This window comes from Exophiala mesophila, assembly GCF_000836275.1.
Source record: "Exophiala mesophila strain CBS 40295 unplaced genomic scaffold supercont1.7, whole genome shotgun sequence".
In the NCBI taxonomy this organism is placed as follows: Eukaryota; Fungi; Ascomycota; class Eurotiomycetes; order Chaetothyriales; family Herpotrichiellaceae; genus Exophiala; species Exophiala mesophila.
In genome coordinates, this window is record NW_015622510.1 from 146,218 (window position 1) to 161,278 (window position 15,061).

The window sequence follows — 15,061 nt, forward strand, 5'->3', positions numbered from 1 at the left end:
ACAATGTCAACGCTTGTGGAGTCGCTTAAGCAAGAATGAGTTTCTGGGAATCTGCTCAATGCACCTTCTTTTTGCATGGAGCTACAGAGTATAGACTTCGTAACAGCCGACATGGTAGCAACACGGCATAAATGACACTGGAACAGCTTTCTTCGCGTAGCAGTGTCAAGATAGGAAATCGTGTGGTCTGATGAGGTACAAGGTTTGTGTACACACATCCCAGTAGGTTAATAAGTGACCAGTTATCACCTGCATAACGTACTATTTCCCTACAATGTAAAAATAAAGAACCCGCTTCGAAGAAGATCACCACGCATGTAAACTCGAATGGCGTGAGCGGTGCTCCAAATCGGCCACTTTGCCACGAGATGATAAGCGGGGAAGTCAAGATTGCTTTAAAGCCAGACGACGGGTCAGAGGATACGTGAGAGGAGAGACAAGAAAAGCAGAGAGGTGAGAGGGGGCCGCACAGACTCAAGGGGCAGGAGATGGGAGATGAGGTCATGCTCATTCGGGTCCGAAAGCGCCAAGACCCACTTCCTTCCCAATAATAATCATAATTGTGCCAGAATTTCCGAGGAAAGGGCGATGGTAGGTGGGTAGATACCGTGGCAGTTTCCAGCAGTCCTCCGTATTCCTTAGTCCTACAACTTCAACTGTCGTGTCTCCCTGCATCACCTCCATCTTCGAGAATTATTGCCACCCTCAGATGTTGCCTCGAAACGTGCATCAAACCAGCTGCGCCTCCATCTTTACCTTGACCCAATGAGGCTTAGATGTCCACTGGTGTCATTGCTCCTCTCAATCTCAGGGAGTAATCTGGGCATCCCGCTCCCAAGACCAGTCCAAGAAGTCAAGACATTCCGCAACTCGACCTTGACCAGCCTGTCTGGGCGTGCTTGGCTGATTTCCCTCCGACCCAGCATGCCCAGCTTGTCCCAGTCGCTCCTTGGCAACCAGTCAATTCAAGCAAACCAACAGAGCCTTGGAATCATCCAATGTAGCCGAAAGAAAAGAGCGCAGGACACGATCGATAGAATTTTTGATTAAAACTCGTATCGTGCATCCAGACCAAATCAAGTGATGCTCTGTAATCTAAACCGCAAAAGCAGATGCCCCACCTTTTAGTTACAGTGACCTGACTTCCTTCCTTACCATAGTGTCTTGGCACACACCTTGGCGCCAATCAGGTCTGGGCGCCCAGCCCGCTGACGAGGAAGAGACTTGGCCAGACGTGACACTGACTCTGACCATTTCGGCTTTGGCTTTTTTTGCCTTTGCCTCCCTCGCCTGGAACTGTTTCTGCCCGCCTAGGACGAGGACGGCCTCCCGTGAATCCCTTCCGTGCTTCTTCTTGTCTCCCTGTCGAATTCCATCAGATATGTCCAACCATGTTTGGTCCCTGTCCCAGGCCGACCGAGTAAGTGTAGTACTCCGTAGTGTTCACCTGGTCCCCCAAGTGCCCCCCCCTCCCCTTCTTCTTCCCGCGCCTATCCTATTATCCCATCATTTCCGACCTGATGGTCAACCTCGGTGCCTAGTCCCCAGCGATCGCTCCAAACAGATTGTCCAGTGCTTTTAGTCTAGTTTAATATACCGTCACTCGGGCTTGCCGCTCCCCTCCAACCTCTTTTCTACCCTCCCCTTCCCAACTTTGGCATTTCCAACTTCTTCCTAACCTTTTGCCATCTTCACTCTTTCTCTACCCACACGTACTGGACCCAGTCACTGTACGTGTAAGAGATTAATTAGTCTCAACTTGCTGCTGGCTTCGTCTCAGAAACGACAAAGTCGCGCATTATTCGGCCTGCTGCAGCACTCGAGCTCCTGCACTCAGTCGCCTACTTGTTTGTCACCCCGCCACTAATTTTCGAGGCGACAACTCACTCAACTTGCATCCTCCCTCCCACCCGAGATCAATCGTCGTAAGAGTCATCCCTGGTTGACTCTTTTCCATTGCGCCGTCTCGTCGCTCTTCCAGTAGATCTATTTGTCGCCAAGTCATCGAATCCCAGATATCTTGGCTCTTGCCAGCTCTCCCTCTCGACTCTTGGCTTGGCATCTTCCTTGGGTCCAAAAATGTCTGACCTCGCCGAAGCCAGCACCAGCACGGCCGCCGCCGCCGCCGCCGCCGTAGCCAACCCTCCAGCACCTCAGGATGTTGTCCAACAACAAGGACAACTGCCTCAGCAGGCTGCGGTCCCTCAACCTGCCGCCGCCGCTCCCAGTGTCAATTCTGCAGGCGAGAACTTGCAGTGCCAGTGGCAGGGTTGCAGTGAGCGTTGCACCTCTCCAGAAGCCCTTTATGTGAGTCTCTTCGCGCCCCTGTTGTGCGTTGCCTGTTCTGACCGTGGCTAGGAACATGTCTGCGAGCGCCATGTCGGCCGCAAGTCTACCAACAACCTCAACCTGACCTGCGCCTGGGGCCAGTGCCGCACCACCACCGTCAAGCGTGACCACATCACCTCTCACATCCGCGTTCACGTGCCTCTGAAGCCTCACAAGTGCGAATTCTGTGGCAAGTCCTTCAAGCGACCCCAGGATCTGAAAAAACATGTCAAGACCCATGCTGATGACAGCGTCATCATGCGCTCCCCCAACCTAGAACCTAATGGAGGACAGCGTCAACCTCAGAATGGCCTTCCTCAAGGTGACTACAACGCCTCATACTATGGTCACGGTCTGACTGGACAAGTCCCTCCGAGTTACTATGCTCCGGCCCTGGGTGGTCCTCCGGACTATGCTGGCCAGCATCATCCCAACCAATATTATCAGCCACATCCTCAGGTAAGCCCGACCAGCAGCCAGTTGATTGATTCTGCTAACACCTGTTACAGCCAGGACAACATCCTGGTTACGGTCCAGTGACTTACTACAGCACCGCTCCTCAGAACACGTATGATTTTGAGACTCGCAAGCGTGGTTATGACGCGCTCGATCATTTCTTCGGTCAGGTCAAGCGTAGAGAACTTGATCCCGTCAACTTCCACAATGTCAGCCGCCGCCTCTTTGAACTTCAAGGCCTTCAGCTGCCTCAGATCATCCCATCGGCGGTTTCGGTCCCTGCTTACCAACCCGTTTCCGTGGGAGGAAGTTACGACAACGCCGACCCTATCCAGGCCTACAGCCTGCCACCTATGGGCAATGCAAAGACTCGTGGCGACCTTACTTCAATCGATCAGATTCTGGAGCAAATGCAAGCTACCATCTATGAGAACGACACCCAACTTGCCCAAGCCGGTGTGGCTCAACCAGGAGCCAGCTATGTGGCATATCGTACCAGCAACAGCCCACCTAGCCACCACCTCGCGTCTGCCGCTTCTCATAGCACGCCCTCATCCATGCTACAACATCAACACCAGGGCAGTATCGCTAGCGCCACCGATGCCAGCACTCCAGGTTTGACACCGCCTTCTTCGGCTCAAAGCTACACGTCTGGCCAATCGCCACTGCAAAACCATGCCGCCCCCAGCAGCAGCGCCATGTATCCAACTTTGCCATCTTCGACCGGGGACATCGCATATGCGGCTGCTAATGCTGCTACGCTCAGTGGCATGTACGATAGCGAAGACCATCGTCGCCGCTACAGCGGTGGCATGCTTCAGCGTGCGGCACCTGCCAAAGATCGGGACGCCATGGACGTCGCTAGCGATGGTTCTCTGACCCCGCCCGCATCGGCGATGAACAAGGAGGCCAAGGGTAAGGGCAAGGCCTCAATGGAGGATAGTTTGATCGACCCTGCTCTCAGTGGCGATGCGAGCACACCCAAGAGCGAGTCCAAGGAGCCCGATTCTCAGCAAATCTGGGTGGAGAATATGCGCCTGATCGAGTGGATGAGAGACTTTATCAAGAAGAAGCTCGAACGCGAGGACTACGATGACGAGGACCAGAAGGAGGTCACGGCCAAGGCTGATGGAGACGACACTGATATGACGGGAACGGATGACCACAAGGACAAGTCGGATCATGAGCAATTGTACCCTGTCCTTCGACATGTGGAGGAAAGTGCCTGATGGCGGACAAATTGTATTGAGCCATGTTACGATTGAGGACGAACAAAAGGGTCTGGGAAGGCTATGATGACTGCACTTCGAGTGTCCTACTCGGAGCATTGACTGTTGATCATGAGTAACTAGGGCAGGACCAGGCCAGATGAAAAGGGGTCCACCCGCGGAGTTGATAGGCGTTCATTCAGAAGACAATGTCAAACTTTGCTGACCAGCTGTTTTTGAGTTCTGGACGCTTCAGATCGTGATTGTCTCATCAAGCCCCGAGAAACAAGTACCGATAGATTTACGAGGTGAAGCTTGTGGCGAGATATAATTCGGTGTGCTATTGGTCTCGCTGAGGTTTTGCTCGAACCAAGCCAGACCAGAGACACCCGGAATATCTTCTTAGATGATGAGTCGGATGTAACAACGTCAGAAGCAGAAGGGTGTGAAGGTGGTGAAGGAGGTGTAGAACGCGGGCGGCGTATGTAATCCAGTGTTGACGGCTCGGGAGAATCAGGAAGACGGACGAATTTTCCCAGGACCTGGAGTTTTCTAGTGCCGCCATGTTTTGCTTGAGGAGTATCCTTGCTCATGCAGCAATTGTTCGCGATGGCCAGCCGCGTTTAGCTCTGACCTCTTATAAGTCGTAGTAGAACATGGCTTCTAGAAAGCTTCTAGAATCCTTCCATTCCTCTCCTGATCTGTTGTCGATTGTATTGGGAAGAGACAGAGATTCACAAGTAAATTCTCCCCTCAATTTGCAGTCCAGTCCAGTCCAGTCCAGTCCTGTTGTTGTCGAAGCTGGAGGGTTCGAACTTGCAATCCCCGACCTCGCTTCTCTGTTAGCATCAAGGTACCATTCTTCTTCCTCTGTGACACCCAAGAAGCACTCGGAGGACGGAAAGCTGCCTTCAACGGTGTACTCCTCTAGCCACTCCTTGGCCCTTCAGACTTTGACCCTTGACCCCGCCTGGAATCCTGCAAAGAAGCACGCCAGAACGACTTGGGTGCCCGGGCAAAGCTTATTGCGGGGTTCCTCTCGGCCATCCCTTGGCCACCTGGCAATATTTCCATCCTGACGCCCGTTGGCCAGTGTTTCTTTCCTGTCCTCGAGGTCGAACGGACAAGGTCAAGCCAGACATTCCCATCCTGCCACCCTCGCGATCCGGCTCTGGAGAATGGACTTTGGTCCACGGTCTCATGGCTGCATCACATGCGGTCGCTGGTGAGTGGACATTACATCCTCGTTGAAGCATTGCCAGATGGTCCCAATCTCCCTGGCGACTTTCTTGTCCTTGTGTCGTCGTACCCTTGGTGTGGATGCGACAGGGAAACATGATGGAATCAATCTGCTGACCCTCTTTTAACGCTGCAACGCCTGCTGACCACGTGATGCCCTCGCAGATATAAACGTGGTGGCATGTGAGTCTTGTCGAACCAAGAAATGTCGGGTACGTCGAGCATTGTCGTTGAATCATCCTCGCGACAAGGAAACCCTGTCCTATCTCGTCTCATCTTCTGATACATCTTCATTGCAGTGCGATCGCCGTTTGCCGGTGTGCAGCCAGTGTATTTCTGGTGGCATTCAATGCAACTACCCCGAGAGTAACAAGAGGTGAGTCTGGCGAACATCAATACCTTCTCGTCGAAGGCCTGGCCGTTGTGGTGCTGATTGTTCTTCAGGGGATTTCCTCCAGGATATATCGCCGCGCTTGAACGTCGATTGCTAGAGACGGAGCTAGCCTTGTTCGATGCGCTGAAAGACCTTCACCTGATGCATGTGTCGTCGCATGAAGACCCCACCAGTGAAGATGACCTTGTGGCGCGAGAGCAACAGGCCAACCTCAAGATCAACAAATCCTTGACCAAACACAGTGCCAACCAGTCCAAAACGGACAAGGTGGCGGAGTGGGAGACTTTACCCTTGATTTCCAGAGAGCATCACTTCGAATGGTGGAAGGATCGGCTTGCCATGGCTGGGCCCCCGGGTGAGGCCTTGCTGCAGCGGTTGAACAACATCCACAGTCCACAGTCGGTCGCGGCAATGGCTTTCTTTGCCGGGATTGGTGGTCCTAGCGGAAGCAGCAATGCCCGACGATTTCCTTACCTGGCCGGCGAAGGCTCACATCATTCTCAGGGAGGATCATATCGATCACCGAGTGGTTCAAACGATGGATCGATGACCGAAACCACCATGTTGATGATGCCTCCACCCCCTCGCCCTTCCATGGTTAGCTGGGCATCTGGCCAGTCGTCTGAATCAACAGGATATTCCAGTATGCAGACGTCACCTCAGGCACAGCACCCGTCGCCGAGCGAAAGTGTGACTGCCAACCAGCTGCCGGCGCCGTATGCGTGGCCGGAATCCATGGCTCAGCAACAGTCTGAAATGAACATGGCCATGCCTCAGAGTGGAGGGGGTGGAACGGCAGATTCATCCATGACGGCGCATGCCTCGAGCTCCAATAGCAGTGCACAAAGATTATCGTCGAGTCAATGGCGAAAGTTCTTCTGAGCGACTACAAGAGAAAGAGCTGTGAAGAAACTCGAAACTCGAAACGAGAAACGATGGAAAGGCTGAGCCAGCCATATCTCTGCCTTGTCCAGCCTCCTATTGAGCGCTCCCCTTTTACACCTCACCCAGGACAGTCACTGCAACTCGCAAGTCCCGTGACAAAAATAACAAGGACGACATATATTTTACAATGGCAGAATTCTTCCCAAGACCAGCACCACGAGAAGTGTTACACTGCAAGACCTGTCTACTTCGAAGACGGGTGCTTGGTCGAGTGGTCTGGAGGGGGGCCATGTCAGGATAGTTGGCTGGTCGTAACCACAATTACGACAGGTCTTCCTTCTATCTCGTAAATCCCAGGTAATGTAGTTCCCTCCTGGGAGGGATCGAAAAAATGACTGGTTTCAATCCGGGTTGGGGGGGTTGTTCAAATCTTTTTGACTTTTTGTCAGGAATTTGGTCGATTTTTGTGGTGGTGAGAAGATTTTTGATATCTCAGGGCACGTGTCTGCCTGAACGTGACGACGTGGCGACGTGACGACGCGAGCACGCGAGGGCAATGCGTGGCTGGGAGGGACGGTAGTAACAAGGTCTGCAGTGGTCGAAAGCTGCACGGCAAGAATAAAGAAGACAAGGAAAAAGAAGACCTTGATTCGAATGGCTTACCACCTAGCCTCAATCAATGACAATATCTTCCATCTCTTCCAGTCGACAATAACAATGACAATCGTCACCATCACTCTCTGGTATCCTCCTCAGTCTGAAGCATCTGCGCGGAGCCACGGTTCGATCTCCTCATCAGCATTGGAACGATATAGCCATGCCATATCATCAAACCCCTGAGTGGTGTCTGCATCCTTTGCCTTGCCTTGCTGAATCAGAAGGTCACGGTCTGCTTGAGGGGCTCGTTGCACATTGGTCACATTCGTTGCCCAGTTGAATACGGCATCGATCCGATCCTGACGAAGCCTCTGCCAAAATCCTAGTGTCCGTATCAAATTCCGCGGTTGTGCCTTTAGAAGCCTTGACAAGGTATCCACGTCCTCAAGAGTCTGACTGACTCCCTGGCCCGAACTCGGTGGCAGAGCATGTGCGGCGTCTCCCAATATCACCACCCGACCCTTTTCCGAAGCCCACCTGTCCAGCCGTGCCATGCGTAGAAACGGCCACAGATACATGGTGTCTGGACTTCGACACACGGCGTCGATGACATGGCGCCCAGTCGGACCCCAATCTTCATATCCTCTTTGAAAGAATCGAGCCATGCCGGCCTTGTCGTGGGCCATCTCTAGCCACTCCTCTCGACTTCTATCCTCCATCTTGGCCTGTGTTGCCACCATAATCACACTTCCCTCTCGGTCCTCGGGCATGAGCACCAACGCACCAGGTTTTCCCTGGATGGTGCATGCTCGCTCATGGTCGGGTGATGGCCACGGCACAGCGTCCCATTGAATATGGCTCAAAACCCCCATCACGCCCGTATATTCTGGCTGGACATGCGGATGAATGTATTTCCTGACGCTAGAATAGATGCCGTCAGCGCCAATCAGCATGCCCGCCAAAATTTCCTCGCCATTGACTAGAAACCTGACTCCTTGGACTCCTTCATCTAGCACTCGGTCAAACTTGGCCCCCCAGTAAATCATCACCCCTTTCTCCTCGACCATCTCCAACAGGGTCTGCAGCAGGACTCGTCGCCATACACGATGATTCTTATATCCGTAGAGACGCTCATTGGCGATGAGAGTTTTTCGCAGTGTTTCTCCCCGGTCGTTCTTGTACGTGCGATAGTCTGACAACCAGCAGAGGTGGGCGAAGCGAGGAAGAACCCCTAGCTGATCGAGGATACGGAGTCCATTGGGTGTAAGGACCACGCCACTCGAGTTGGCCGCGTCTGGGGTGTCGCGCTGTCGTGAGTCAAAGACGGTGATGGTCTCGGGCGAGTAAAGCTCATGGTGGATCAAGGAGAGTGTGAGAATCAATCCTGTGAGAGAAGCGCCGATAATGGCAATGGATTTCGGGGCCTGGCTGGTTGATGCCATGGATGAAGTCTTGCTCAACCTGAAAGCTTTGGTGGGGATGGCTTGTTACTGTAGTAAGATAGGTTGCTCGCTATAGGGTAATATGATGGTGGGATATTGCTGGCCATCAGCCAATCAATTCCATGAGATTACATGAACACCCTCGCCATCGAAAGGGAACATTGACATGGGAGTCTGGTCTAAAGAGGAGTCCTGAGGAGTCCTGAGGAGTCCTCGCTTGACAAAGTATTGTGGACAGTCACACCGAGTAGATGCGGCTGAGCAGAGGTTATTTAATAGTTTTCACAAGCACAGACAAGCTTCCCACTTGATCCCAAAAACAAGCCAGGTGGCCAGGGTATCCCTCTGGCACGATTCAGCGCCTATATACCTATCCAGAACCATCTCACAGCGTCACAAACTCTACCGGAGCCCAACAATAGTTACTTATACACATTCATGGCCATGGCCTCGTTCACGGGTTCAACCAAATAAAAACATGGGACCGCCGCTGTTACGAGTGCCAACAAAGGGCCCCCACCACACACCGAATTGGTTTGCTTCGTCGTCTTTGCACGACCAGATCTGTTTCAAGACACTCAGTCCTTCGCGGAACATGTTGTACCGGATCTTCTGGTACCAGCCCTCACAGTAGGACTCGACGAATTCCCGACTATAGCTGTCGACACACTCTGAGCCTGCTAAAAACACGGGGAATAAAAGTTGCTTCTGCAGCGGTGAGTCGGGACGGCAGCACCGCACGCTATCCAACACCAGTCTGGCGAGTGACGTGATTTCGGGCAAGCGTGAGTCACTGCTTCGGTCCCACTTGAAGACTCTCGAGATGTAGAGCAGGAGAGCATACTTCCATGCATTGCCTGCGTTGCAGATGTCATGCCAGTGCTGCACCAGTTCCTCGCTGTCGGCAATGCTGGGGGATTCACTCTCCCCCTCAGTATAACCCCGAATGCAGCTTTCGATCTCAAGGACTCGCGTTGTGTCGAATCTAGCATACCGCAGCCCGGCAATTTGTTCTTTCTCGCTGGCCAGCTGCGCTAGTTCTCGACAATACTGGAATAGTTCTCGAGGAACTCCCGAGACTGTGAAGATACTCCACATGGAATCGTTGTCATTCGCAAGGACCAAATCATAATAGGTACTAGGGAAAACGCATTCCGAGCGTGAAACTAATGCGATACTACAGTCCCACCTGTGATTGCACATGTTAGCTTTGGATGATGCTCAAAAACGGTAGGACGTGGGATGTTGGATGAGACTGACCAGACGAACATGGCCAGTTGTGCCCGCAGGCGACGTGATGAAGTAGCAAGGCGCAGAGGCCCGCCGACCATTTCTATTCTATTATAGGCTCCAGACAGGCGGTCCTTCCATGGTCCCGCGGCAGAAAATAAAGTCTGTGGAGGATTTAGTAACTCGACAAAGAGTGAAACGAGATTGCTTACGTCGTGGGCGAAGAGAATAAGTATTGTGTCAATCACTGAACTGTCCACCTTTTCAAAGGCGGAAAGCAAGGCTTGGTTGCACAGCTGTGTGGCAGATTGCTTGTAGGAGATGACTTGTTGCTCGAAATGCTCGCCCTGGAGCCCCGCCTTGACCCGAAAGACATGTTGCATAGACAATGCCAGGACGGCATGGACTAGGTAGGTGGGACCTTGGGACGGGGTGCTGCTAACACGAAATGGATTTGCGTGGAAGTCTGAGGTCAAGGGTAGAGTGCAAAGCTCTTCGTTATCTGCAGGAGCTCAAGTTAGTGGTTCGAAAGTGAGGAGGGACATGAAAGACATCTTACACCACGTGAGCAGTGCTGAAGACTCCAATGACGGCAATAGGAAACCTGGACGACAGGGCGGTTGGTACTGATACTCTGACTCGTCGTACAATTCGTAAACGTCCAAGTCAAGACCATCCATGCCCGGGTCAGGCTCCAAGGGAATCAAAGACACATCATAAGCGTTGTCGGCTGGGTCAATTGGCAGACATGTAGATGAATCAGACGGATCTGGACCACTTTCCAAGTTGGATACAAGGTCATCTGAGGTGGTTGATGTCTCTGGCCAACTCGGTGATTCAATGTGATCGATGGTAACAGGAGATTGCTGCTTTTCAATCACCGTTGGGGTGAAGGGCTGCCAGTCGTCACTTTGCGGCGATGTAGACCAATTCTTCTGACATGTTGGACTGGGGGGAGATGGTTCACTGGGCTTTTGGGCCTTTTTCTGGCGCGTCTTCCTGGGTTTGCCTTGCTTGAAGACAAACGGTTGGTTCGTTGTGGTTGGGGTGGTAGGATGCCACTGCGGATTGGGACTTGAAGGGCCTAGGCAAAGACCTTTTTCTTTTCCACGAGACTTGACACCGGTGAGCCATTGCAGATCTCGAGGATATCCTCCACAAATCTCAGAGGCTTTAGTACATGTACTGCATCGGTGTCGAATTCGATCGCAAGTTCGACTCGAGGCGGAACAAGTAAAACAGTCGACGGCTTCCTTTCGCCTGGACATTGGCACACACTTCAAGTCGGTGTAGACTCGGATGCAAAGACTAGTTTCATCATGATAGGGTGAAGAACAATGGAACAAGCCCGTGGCCTAGGTCGGCATTGATGGTGGTTCTGTGAGGGCGAGGAAGTTGAAGAAGGGGAGATTGGGCGAAGGGGGGCTGAGGGGCTTGAAGGGCGGCTGATAAGGAATGATAAGACTCCAAACATAACTGGAGCGGGGCGGTTGCCTGCCCAAGGCTTCCTCGGTTGGGGGGGGGGTTTTGATGGGTGCGCCAGGTAGTGATCGCTTATTGGGGGCCTTAGGGCCACTCGGCCGCGTCTCGACTCTTGAAAGGGCCCGCGGGCGCCCCTCGGCCGTTGCCAATAGCTTGCAGCCAACAGCCCACAGACCTGGCCGAGGGCATTGCCCGAGGCCAATACTACCAAACTCTAACCAGATCCTGGGTGCTACAGAGCCTGAGGTTGACTAAGTAATTAACCTGAGGGGATGGATACTGGGGCCACTGGGACGATGGCCTATTACCCCAGACAAAGTAGAGATATACCGAGTAGATGAAGTACTTGACTTCGTAACAACACGCCCTTGCTTCCTTTCCTCGACTACACAGTCCTCCTTCGCTCCTGCCTCCGCATCAAGTAAGTCCATCCCATCGCTCCTTCCCTTGTATAGGCTGTCACGTGTGCTTTGGACAAGATTCTGTGACTTGTCGTTGCGTTGCTGCGTTGCTGCTTTTTGCTCTTTGCTCATCTCCTTGAATCCAACATCACAGCACTTTTGAACCCTGGTCTTTGTCTGCTGTGATGCATCATCCATCGGTACTGTCCTGCCTATCGACCGCCCTTTGCTAGCTCACGACAATGTCACAGCTATGCATAGTGCCTATCGATCGCTATGCCATGACTCAAGTCTCAACTCCTCTACCGGCCTTCACCAGTCTTCCTTCTACATCTTCGACTTCAACCCAGTCCATCCAGCTTCTTCAGCGATCAGTTCCGCAGCTCGCTCTCCAACCGCCAGCACAGTTAGCATCAAGTTCACCGTGATCATCGTCGGAAAGACACTGGCATCTGCAATACGCAGGTTCTTGAACCCTCGCACCTTGAGCTGAGGATCAACCACTGCCATGGCATCATTTTCAACATCTCCCATCTTGGCTGTGCACGCTGGGTGGTAAATGGTGTGTCCCACCTTTCGTGCGTACTCGTCCAGATCGTCATCTGAAGTCACCCCAGGTCCTGGAGCCACTTCCCGCAGGATCCAGTTCTTAAGCGGCTCCGACTCGGCCATTTTCCTCGCGGCCTTGATTCCTCCCACCAAAATCTCTGCGTCGTACCCATGTTCATCTTCAAAGTACTTGAAGTCAAGCGCTGGCAGCTCTTGAGCATTGTTGGACTTCAGATAAACCCGTCCTCGAGTCTGTGTCCGCAGACACACCGGTAGCATGCAGAACGGGTTCTTTGGCCGCTCATATCCTATTCTTGTCGTATCGTCGCAAAAGTCCAGCTGCCACAGGTGAATCAGCGTATCCGGTATCTTGCCGTCATCACCAGCCCAATTGAATGGCTTCTGCCGGAAGAACATCAAAGCGTCTGAATGTGTAGCCGTCTGCGATGGCACCGGATCGTGCAGCTCGTACACCACCACGCTACAAGGGTGATCTTGAAGATTCTCCCCAACTCCAGGAATATCGGCCACCACTGGAATATTCACCGATTCGAGATGCTCACGGCCTCCCAGCCCTGAGAGCAGCATGAGCCTTGGCGTGTCAATGGCTCCTGCACAAAGAACGATTTCGTTTCTCGCGTTGATCTGGTACTTGGATCCATTCTTGGTTGCAACATCTACACTGGTTGCTACCTCGCCTCGTGTGTTGATGCGAGAGACCCATGCATTAGTCAGTATAGTCAAATTTGGTCGTTTTTCCTCTCCTCGAAGGATGGGATGGATGTAAGCCACACTTGCACTACTTCGCCAGCCGTTGTCCGGATTGTACGACAACGGTGTCCATCCTACTCCATCACTTAGACCTGTCGCGGAAGCTATGGCCCCATTGAAGTCCGGCGAGAATGGCAAACCCAGGGCGCGATTTGCCGACTTGATCCAGTCCTTGTTCAGTTCATTACGGTCCCGAGGATGTGCTGCTGGATATGTGCTAAGACGTAGCTGGTCTTGCAGTCGCTGGAAAACCTCAAACGACCAGCCTTTACATCCCAGCTTCTCCCACGTATATGTGTCATACTCGGGCGTCCGCAACGACACCATATCGTTGTGGCTTGAACATCCTCCCAGGATCTTTGCTCTCGAGTGCCTGATGTGGCTGTTACCTATGTCGTTATTCTGGTTAGCACGTGTGTCTCAGCGCCCCAGTCTCTCGGGCCATCTCCATTCGCTGAACGACTCACCTTTGACTTGCTCTACTGTTGTGTACCCGAAATCCAGATCAGTTCCCAGCATGTCGTTGCGATCCTTGAGCACTAAGGCACGATGATCTCCCACATCGCTAGGACCAGCCTCAATTAGTAGGATTGTTTTGTTTGGCAAGTAGCCAGAAAGACGACTCGCGATCACACATCCGGCCGTGCCACCACCGACGATGACATAGTCATATCGACTTGTATCAGAGTCCGAGAGCGTGTCGACGATGCTCATCTCGCTTCTGGGGTGAATTGGAATGAGCTTTAATGATGCTAGACTTGTGGGAAATTCCAGCGGCGTACTCAAAGACTTATACTACACCGAGCTTCTCAAACCAGCAAGTCGTCTGATTCCAAGTGTCATGACTTTCGGAGAACAACATATGGACACAAGTCTTTCACTCCTCCTGGTGGAGCATACAGGCAACCCCTCGGGCAAGAGATGGTTCAGGGTTCATTTGACCTCCATCCCCAGGCAATCCGTCCCATCGACCTGATAATCTCGAGAATCTTTCTCTCCACAAGCAGCCCCGTTTTCGGCAATGGAGTGAACGCACGGGTCATCCCCACAACAATCCCTGCAAGGCTAACAACTGAAGTCTAGCCAAGCTCGAATTACCCGAATAGGCAAATTGAATGAGAACGTTGGTGTCCTCGACCAGAACTTCTCGGTAAAGATCCGAGGCTGGCGCGGCAGGATATCTTTATCTGACGCGATTGGGTGCATCTGTGATAGACTTTGCTATCCAAATTGGGCAATTCTTCCAGATTGATCTTCAATACCCCGTGCGGGCTGGATTAGTTCCAACATGTGTCTGAATAGGAGCTGCATCTCCTGGCCAAGATGATCTTATCAAGACTCCCAAGGACGAAGCGTCGACGTGATAGAGATGCGTGGCTATCAAGTTGCCGCACAAGGATGATCAAAGGGTTGGTATCAAGCATATATCAGAGGTACAAATAATATCCTTTTCCTGTCAACGGCTGCATCAGCATCAGCATCACCTCCTCGAGCACCACCACAACAACCTCCTTTGCCAGCTCTCTAAACTCTTGGTGACCATGCTTCACCATCAGCCAGACATCATTCCTGGAACCATCCACTTGGTCAACACCGACTCCGGACATGCTGGACGCGATGAAACCATTGTGCTCAACCCGACACCAAGCGCCGACCCCGAAGACCCCCTCAATTGGTCAAGACCTCGCAAGCTCTGGAACATCGCCATGGTCTACATCTATGTCTTTGGTATCGGCATTGCAACCACGGTCCAGTATTCCATCTTGACAAATATCTCAGAAGACACTGGCATTCCTTTGGCAGACCTCAATACCGGCACCGGTCTCATGTTTCTTTTCGCTGGGTTTGTTGCTCCTCCTCCTCCTCCTACGTAGTTCAAACTGCTGACTATATGGAACAGATGGGGATGTCTTCTCTGGCAGCCAATTGCACTCTCCTATGGCAGGCGCGGTGTTTACCTGCTCTCCAGCCTGCTATGTATCGGACCTATGGTCTGGACTGCCTACACCACATCCAAAGGTGCTTGGTGGGCACATCGAATTTTGATTGGCCTCGTTGTTGCCCCTGTAGAATCTCTGC

At 52.5% G+C, this 15,061-nt stretch overlaps 4 protein-coding genes across 7 annotated transcripts; 2 read left to right on the plus strand and 2 right to left on the minus strand.

Moving 5' to 3' along the window:
* The first annotated feature begins 1,494 nt into the window (after positions 1-1,494).
* PV10_09015 lies at positions 1,495-4,225 on the plus strand. Of its 3 annotated transcripts, none has more exons than XM_016374116.1 (4): positions 1,495-2,307; positions 2,359-2,650; positions 2,696-2,787; positions 2,838-4,225. In XM_016374116.1, the coding sequence occupies exons 1-4, from the start codon at positions 2,080-2,082 to the stop codon at positions 4,011-4,013; spliced, it is 1,788 nt and encodes a 595-aa protein (XP_016219660.1). In that variant the 5' UTR covers positions 1,495-2,079; the 3' UTR covers positions 4,014-4,225. The 3 variants fall into 3 exon arrangements, with proteins under 3 accessions (XP_016219660.1, XP_016219661.1, XP_016219659.1); XM_016374117.1 differs by having other exon boundaries at positions 2,359-2,518; positions 2,606-2,787; XM_016374115.1 differs by having other exon boundaries at positions 2,359-2,787.
* Positions 4,226-4,682: 457 nt separating this feature from the next.
* PV10_09016 lies at positions 4,683-7,742 on the plus strand. Of its 2 annotated transcripts, XM_016374118.1 has the most exons (4): positions 4,683-5,217; positions 5,397-5,443; positions 5,531-5,607; positions 5,676-7,742. In XM_016374118.1, the coding sequence occupies exons 1-4, from the start codon at positions 5,193-5,195 to the stop codon at positions 6,505-6,507; spliced, it is 981 nt and encodes a 326-aa protein (XP_016219662.1). In that variant the 5' UTR covers positions 4,683-5,192; the 3' UTR covers positions 6,508-7,742. The 2 variants fall into 2 exon arrangements, with proteins under 2 accessions (XP_016219662.1, XP_016219663.1); XM_016374119.1 differs by having other exon boundaries at positions 4,683-5,443.
* PV10_09017 (uncharacterized protein) lies at positions 7,172-8,549 on the minus strand (the record flags this gene model as incomplete). Its single annotated transcript, XM_016374120.1, has 1 exon — positions 7,172-8,549. One exon carries the CDS (start codon positions 8,547-8,549, stop codon positions 7,263-7,265), a length of 1,287 nt encoding a protein of 428 aa, XP_016219664.1. The 3' UTR covers positions 7,172-7,262.
* A 346-nt stretch (positions 8,550-8,895) lies between these two features.
* On the minus strand, positions 8,896-11,096 carry PV10_09018 (uncharacterized protein). Its single transcript, XM_016374121.1, has 4 exons — positions 10,339-11,096; positions 9,992-10,281; positions 9,810-9,943; positions 8,896-9,738 (listed from the first exon to the last, which is right to left on the minus strand). The coding sequence occupies exons 1-4, from the start codon at positions 11,045-11,047 to the stop codon at positions 9,012-9,014; spliced, it is 1,860 nt and encodes a 619-aa protein (XP_016219665.1). The 5' UTR covers positions 11,048-11,096; the 3' UTR covers positions 8,896-9,011.
* Between the last annotated feature and the right edge of the window lie 3,965 nt (positions 11,097-15,061).

Excerpts from the sequence above, each read along its gene's own strand:
- PV10_09016 (XM_016374118.1), top strand. The coding sequence starts at position 5,193 with ATGGCTGCATCACATGCGGTCGCTG. Across the intron at positions 5,218-5,396 it reads TGCATCACATGCGGTCGCTG|ATATAAACGTGGTGGCATGT; the intron begins GTGAGTGGACAT and ends ATGCCCTCGCAG. Across the intron at positions 5,444-5,530 it reads GTCGAACCAAGAAATGTCGG|TGCGATCGCCGTTTGCCGGT; the intron begins GTACGTCGAGCA and ends TCTTCATTGCAG.
- PV10_09018 (XM_016374121.1), bottom strand. The coding sequence starts at position 11,047 with ATGTCCAGGCGAAAGGAAGCCGTCGACTGTTTTACTTGTTCCGCCTCG. Across the intron at positions 9,944-9,991 it reads TTATTCTCTTCGCCCACGAC|ACTTTATTTTCTGCCGCGGG; the intron begins GTAAGCAATCTC and ends AATCCTCCACAG. Across the intron at positions 9,739-9,809 it reads CAACTGGCCATGTTCGTCTG|GTGGGACTGTAGTATCGCAT; the intron begins GTCAGTCTCATC and ends GTGCAATCACAG.
- PV10_09015 (XM_016374115.1), top strand. The coding sequence starts at position 2,080 with ATGTCTGACCTCGCCGAAGCCAGCACCAGCACGGCCGCCGCCGCCGCC. Across the intron at positions 2,308-2,358 it reads CCTCTCCAGAAGCCCTTTAT|GAACATGTCTGCGAGCGCCA; the intron begins GTGAGTCTCTTC and ends GACCGTGGCTAG. Across the intron at positions 2,788-2,837 it reads ATTATCAGCCACATCCTCAG|CCAGGACAACATCCTGGTTA; the intron begins GTAAGCCCGACC and ends CACCTGTTACAG.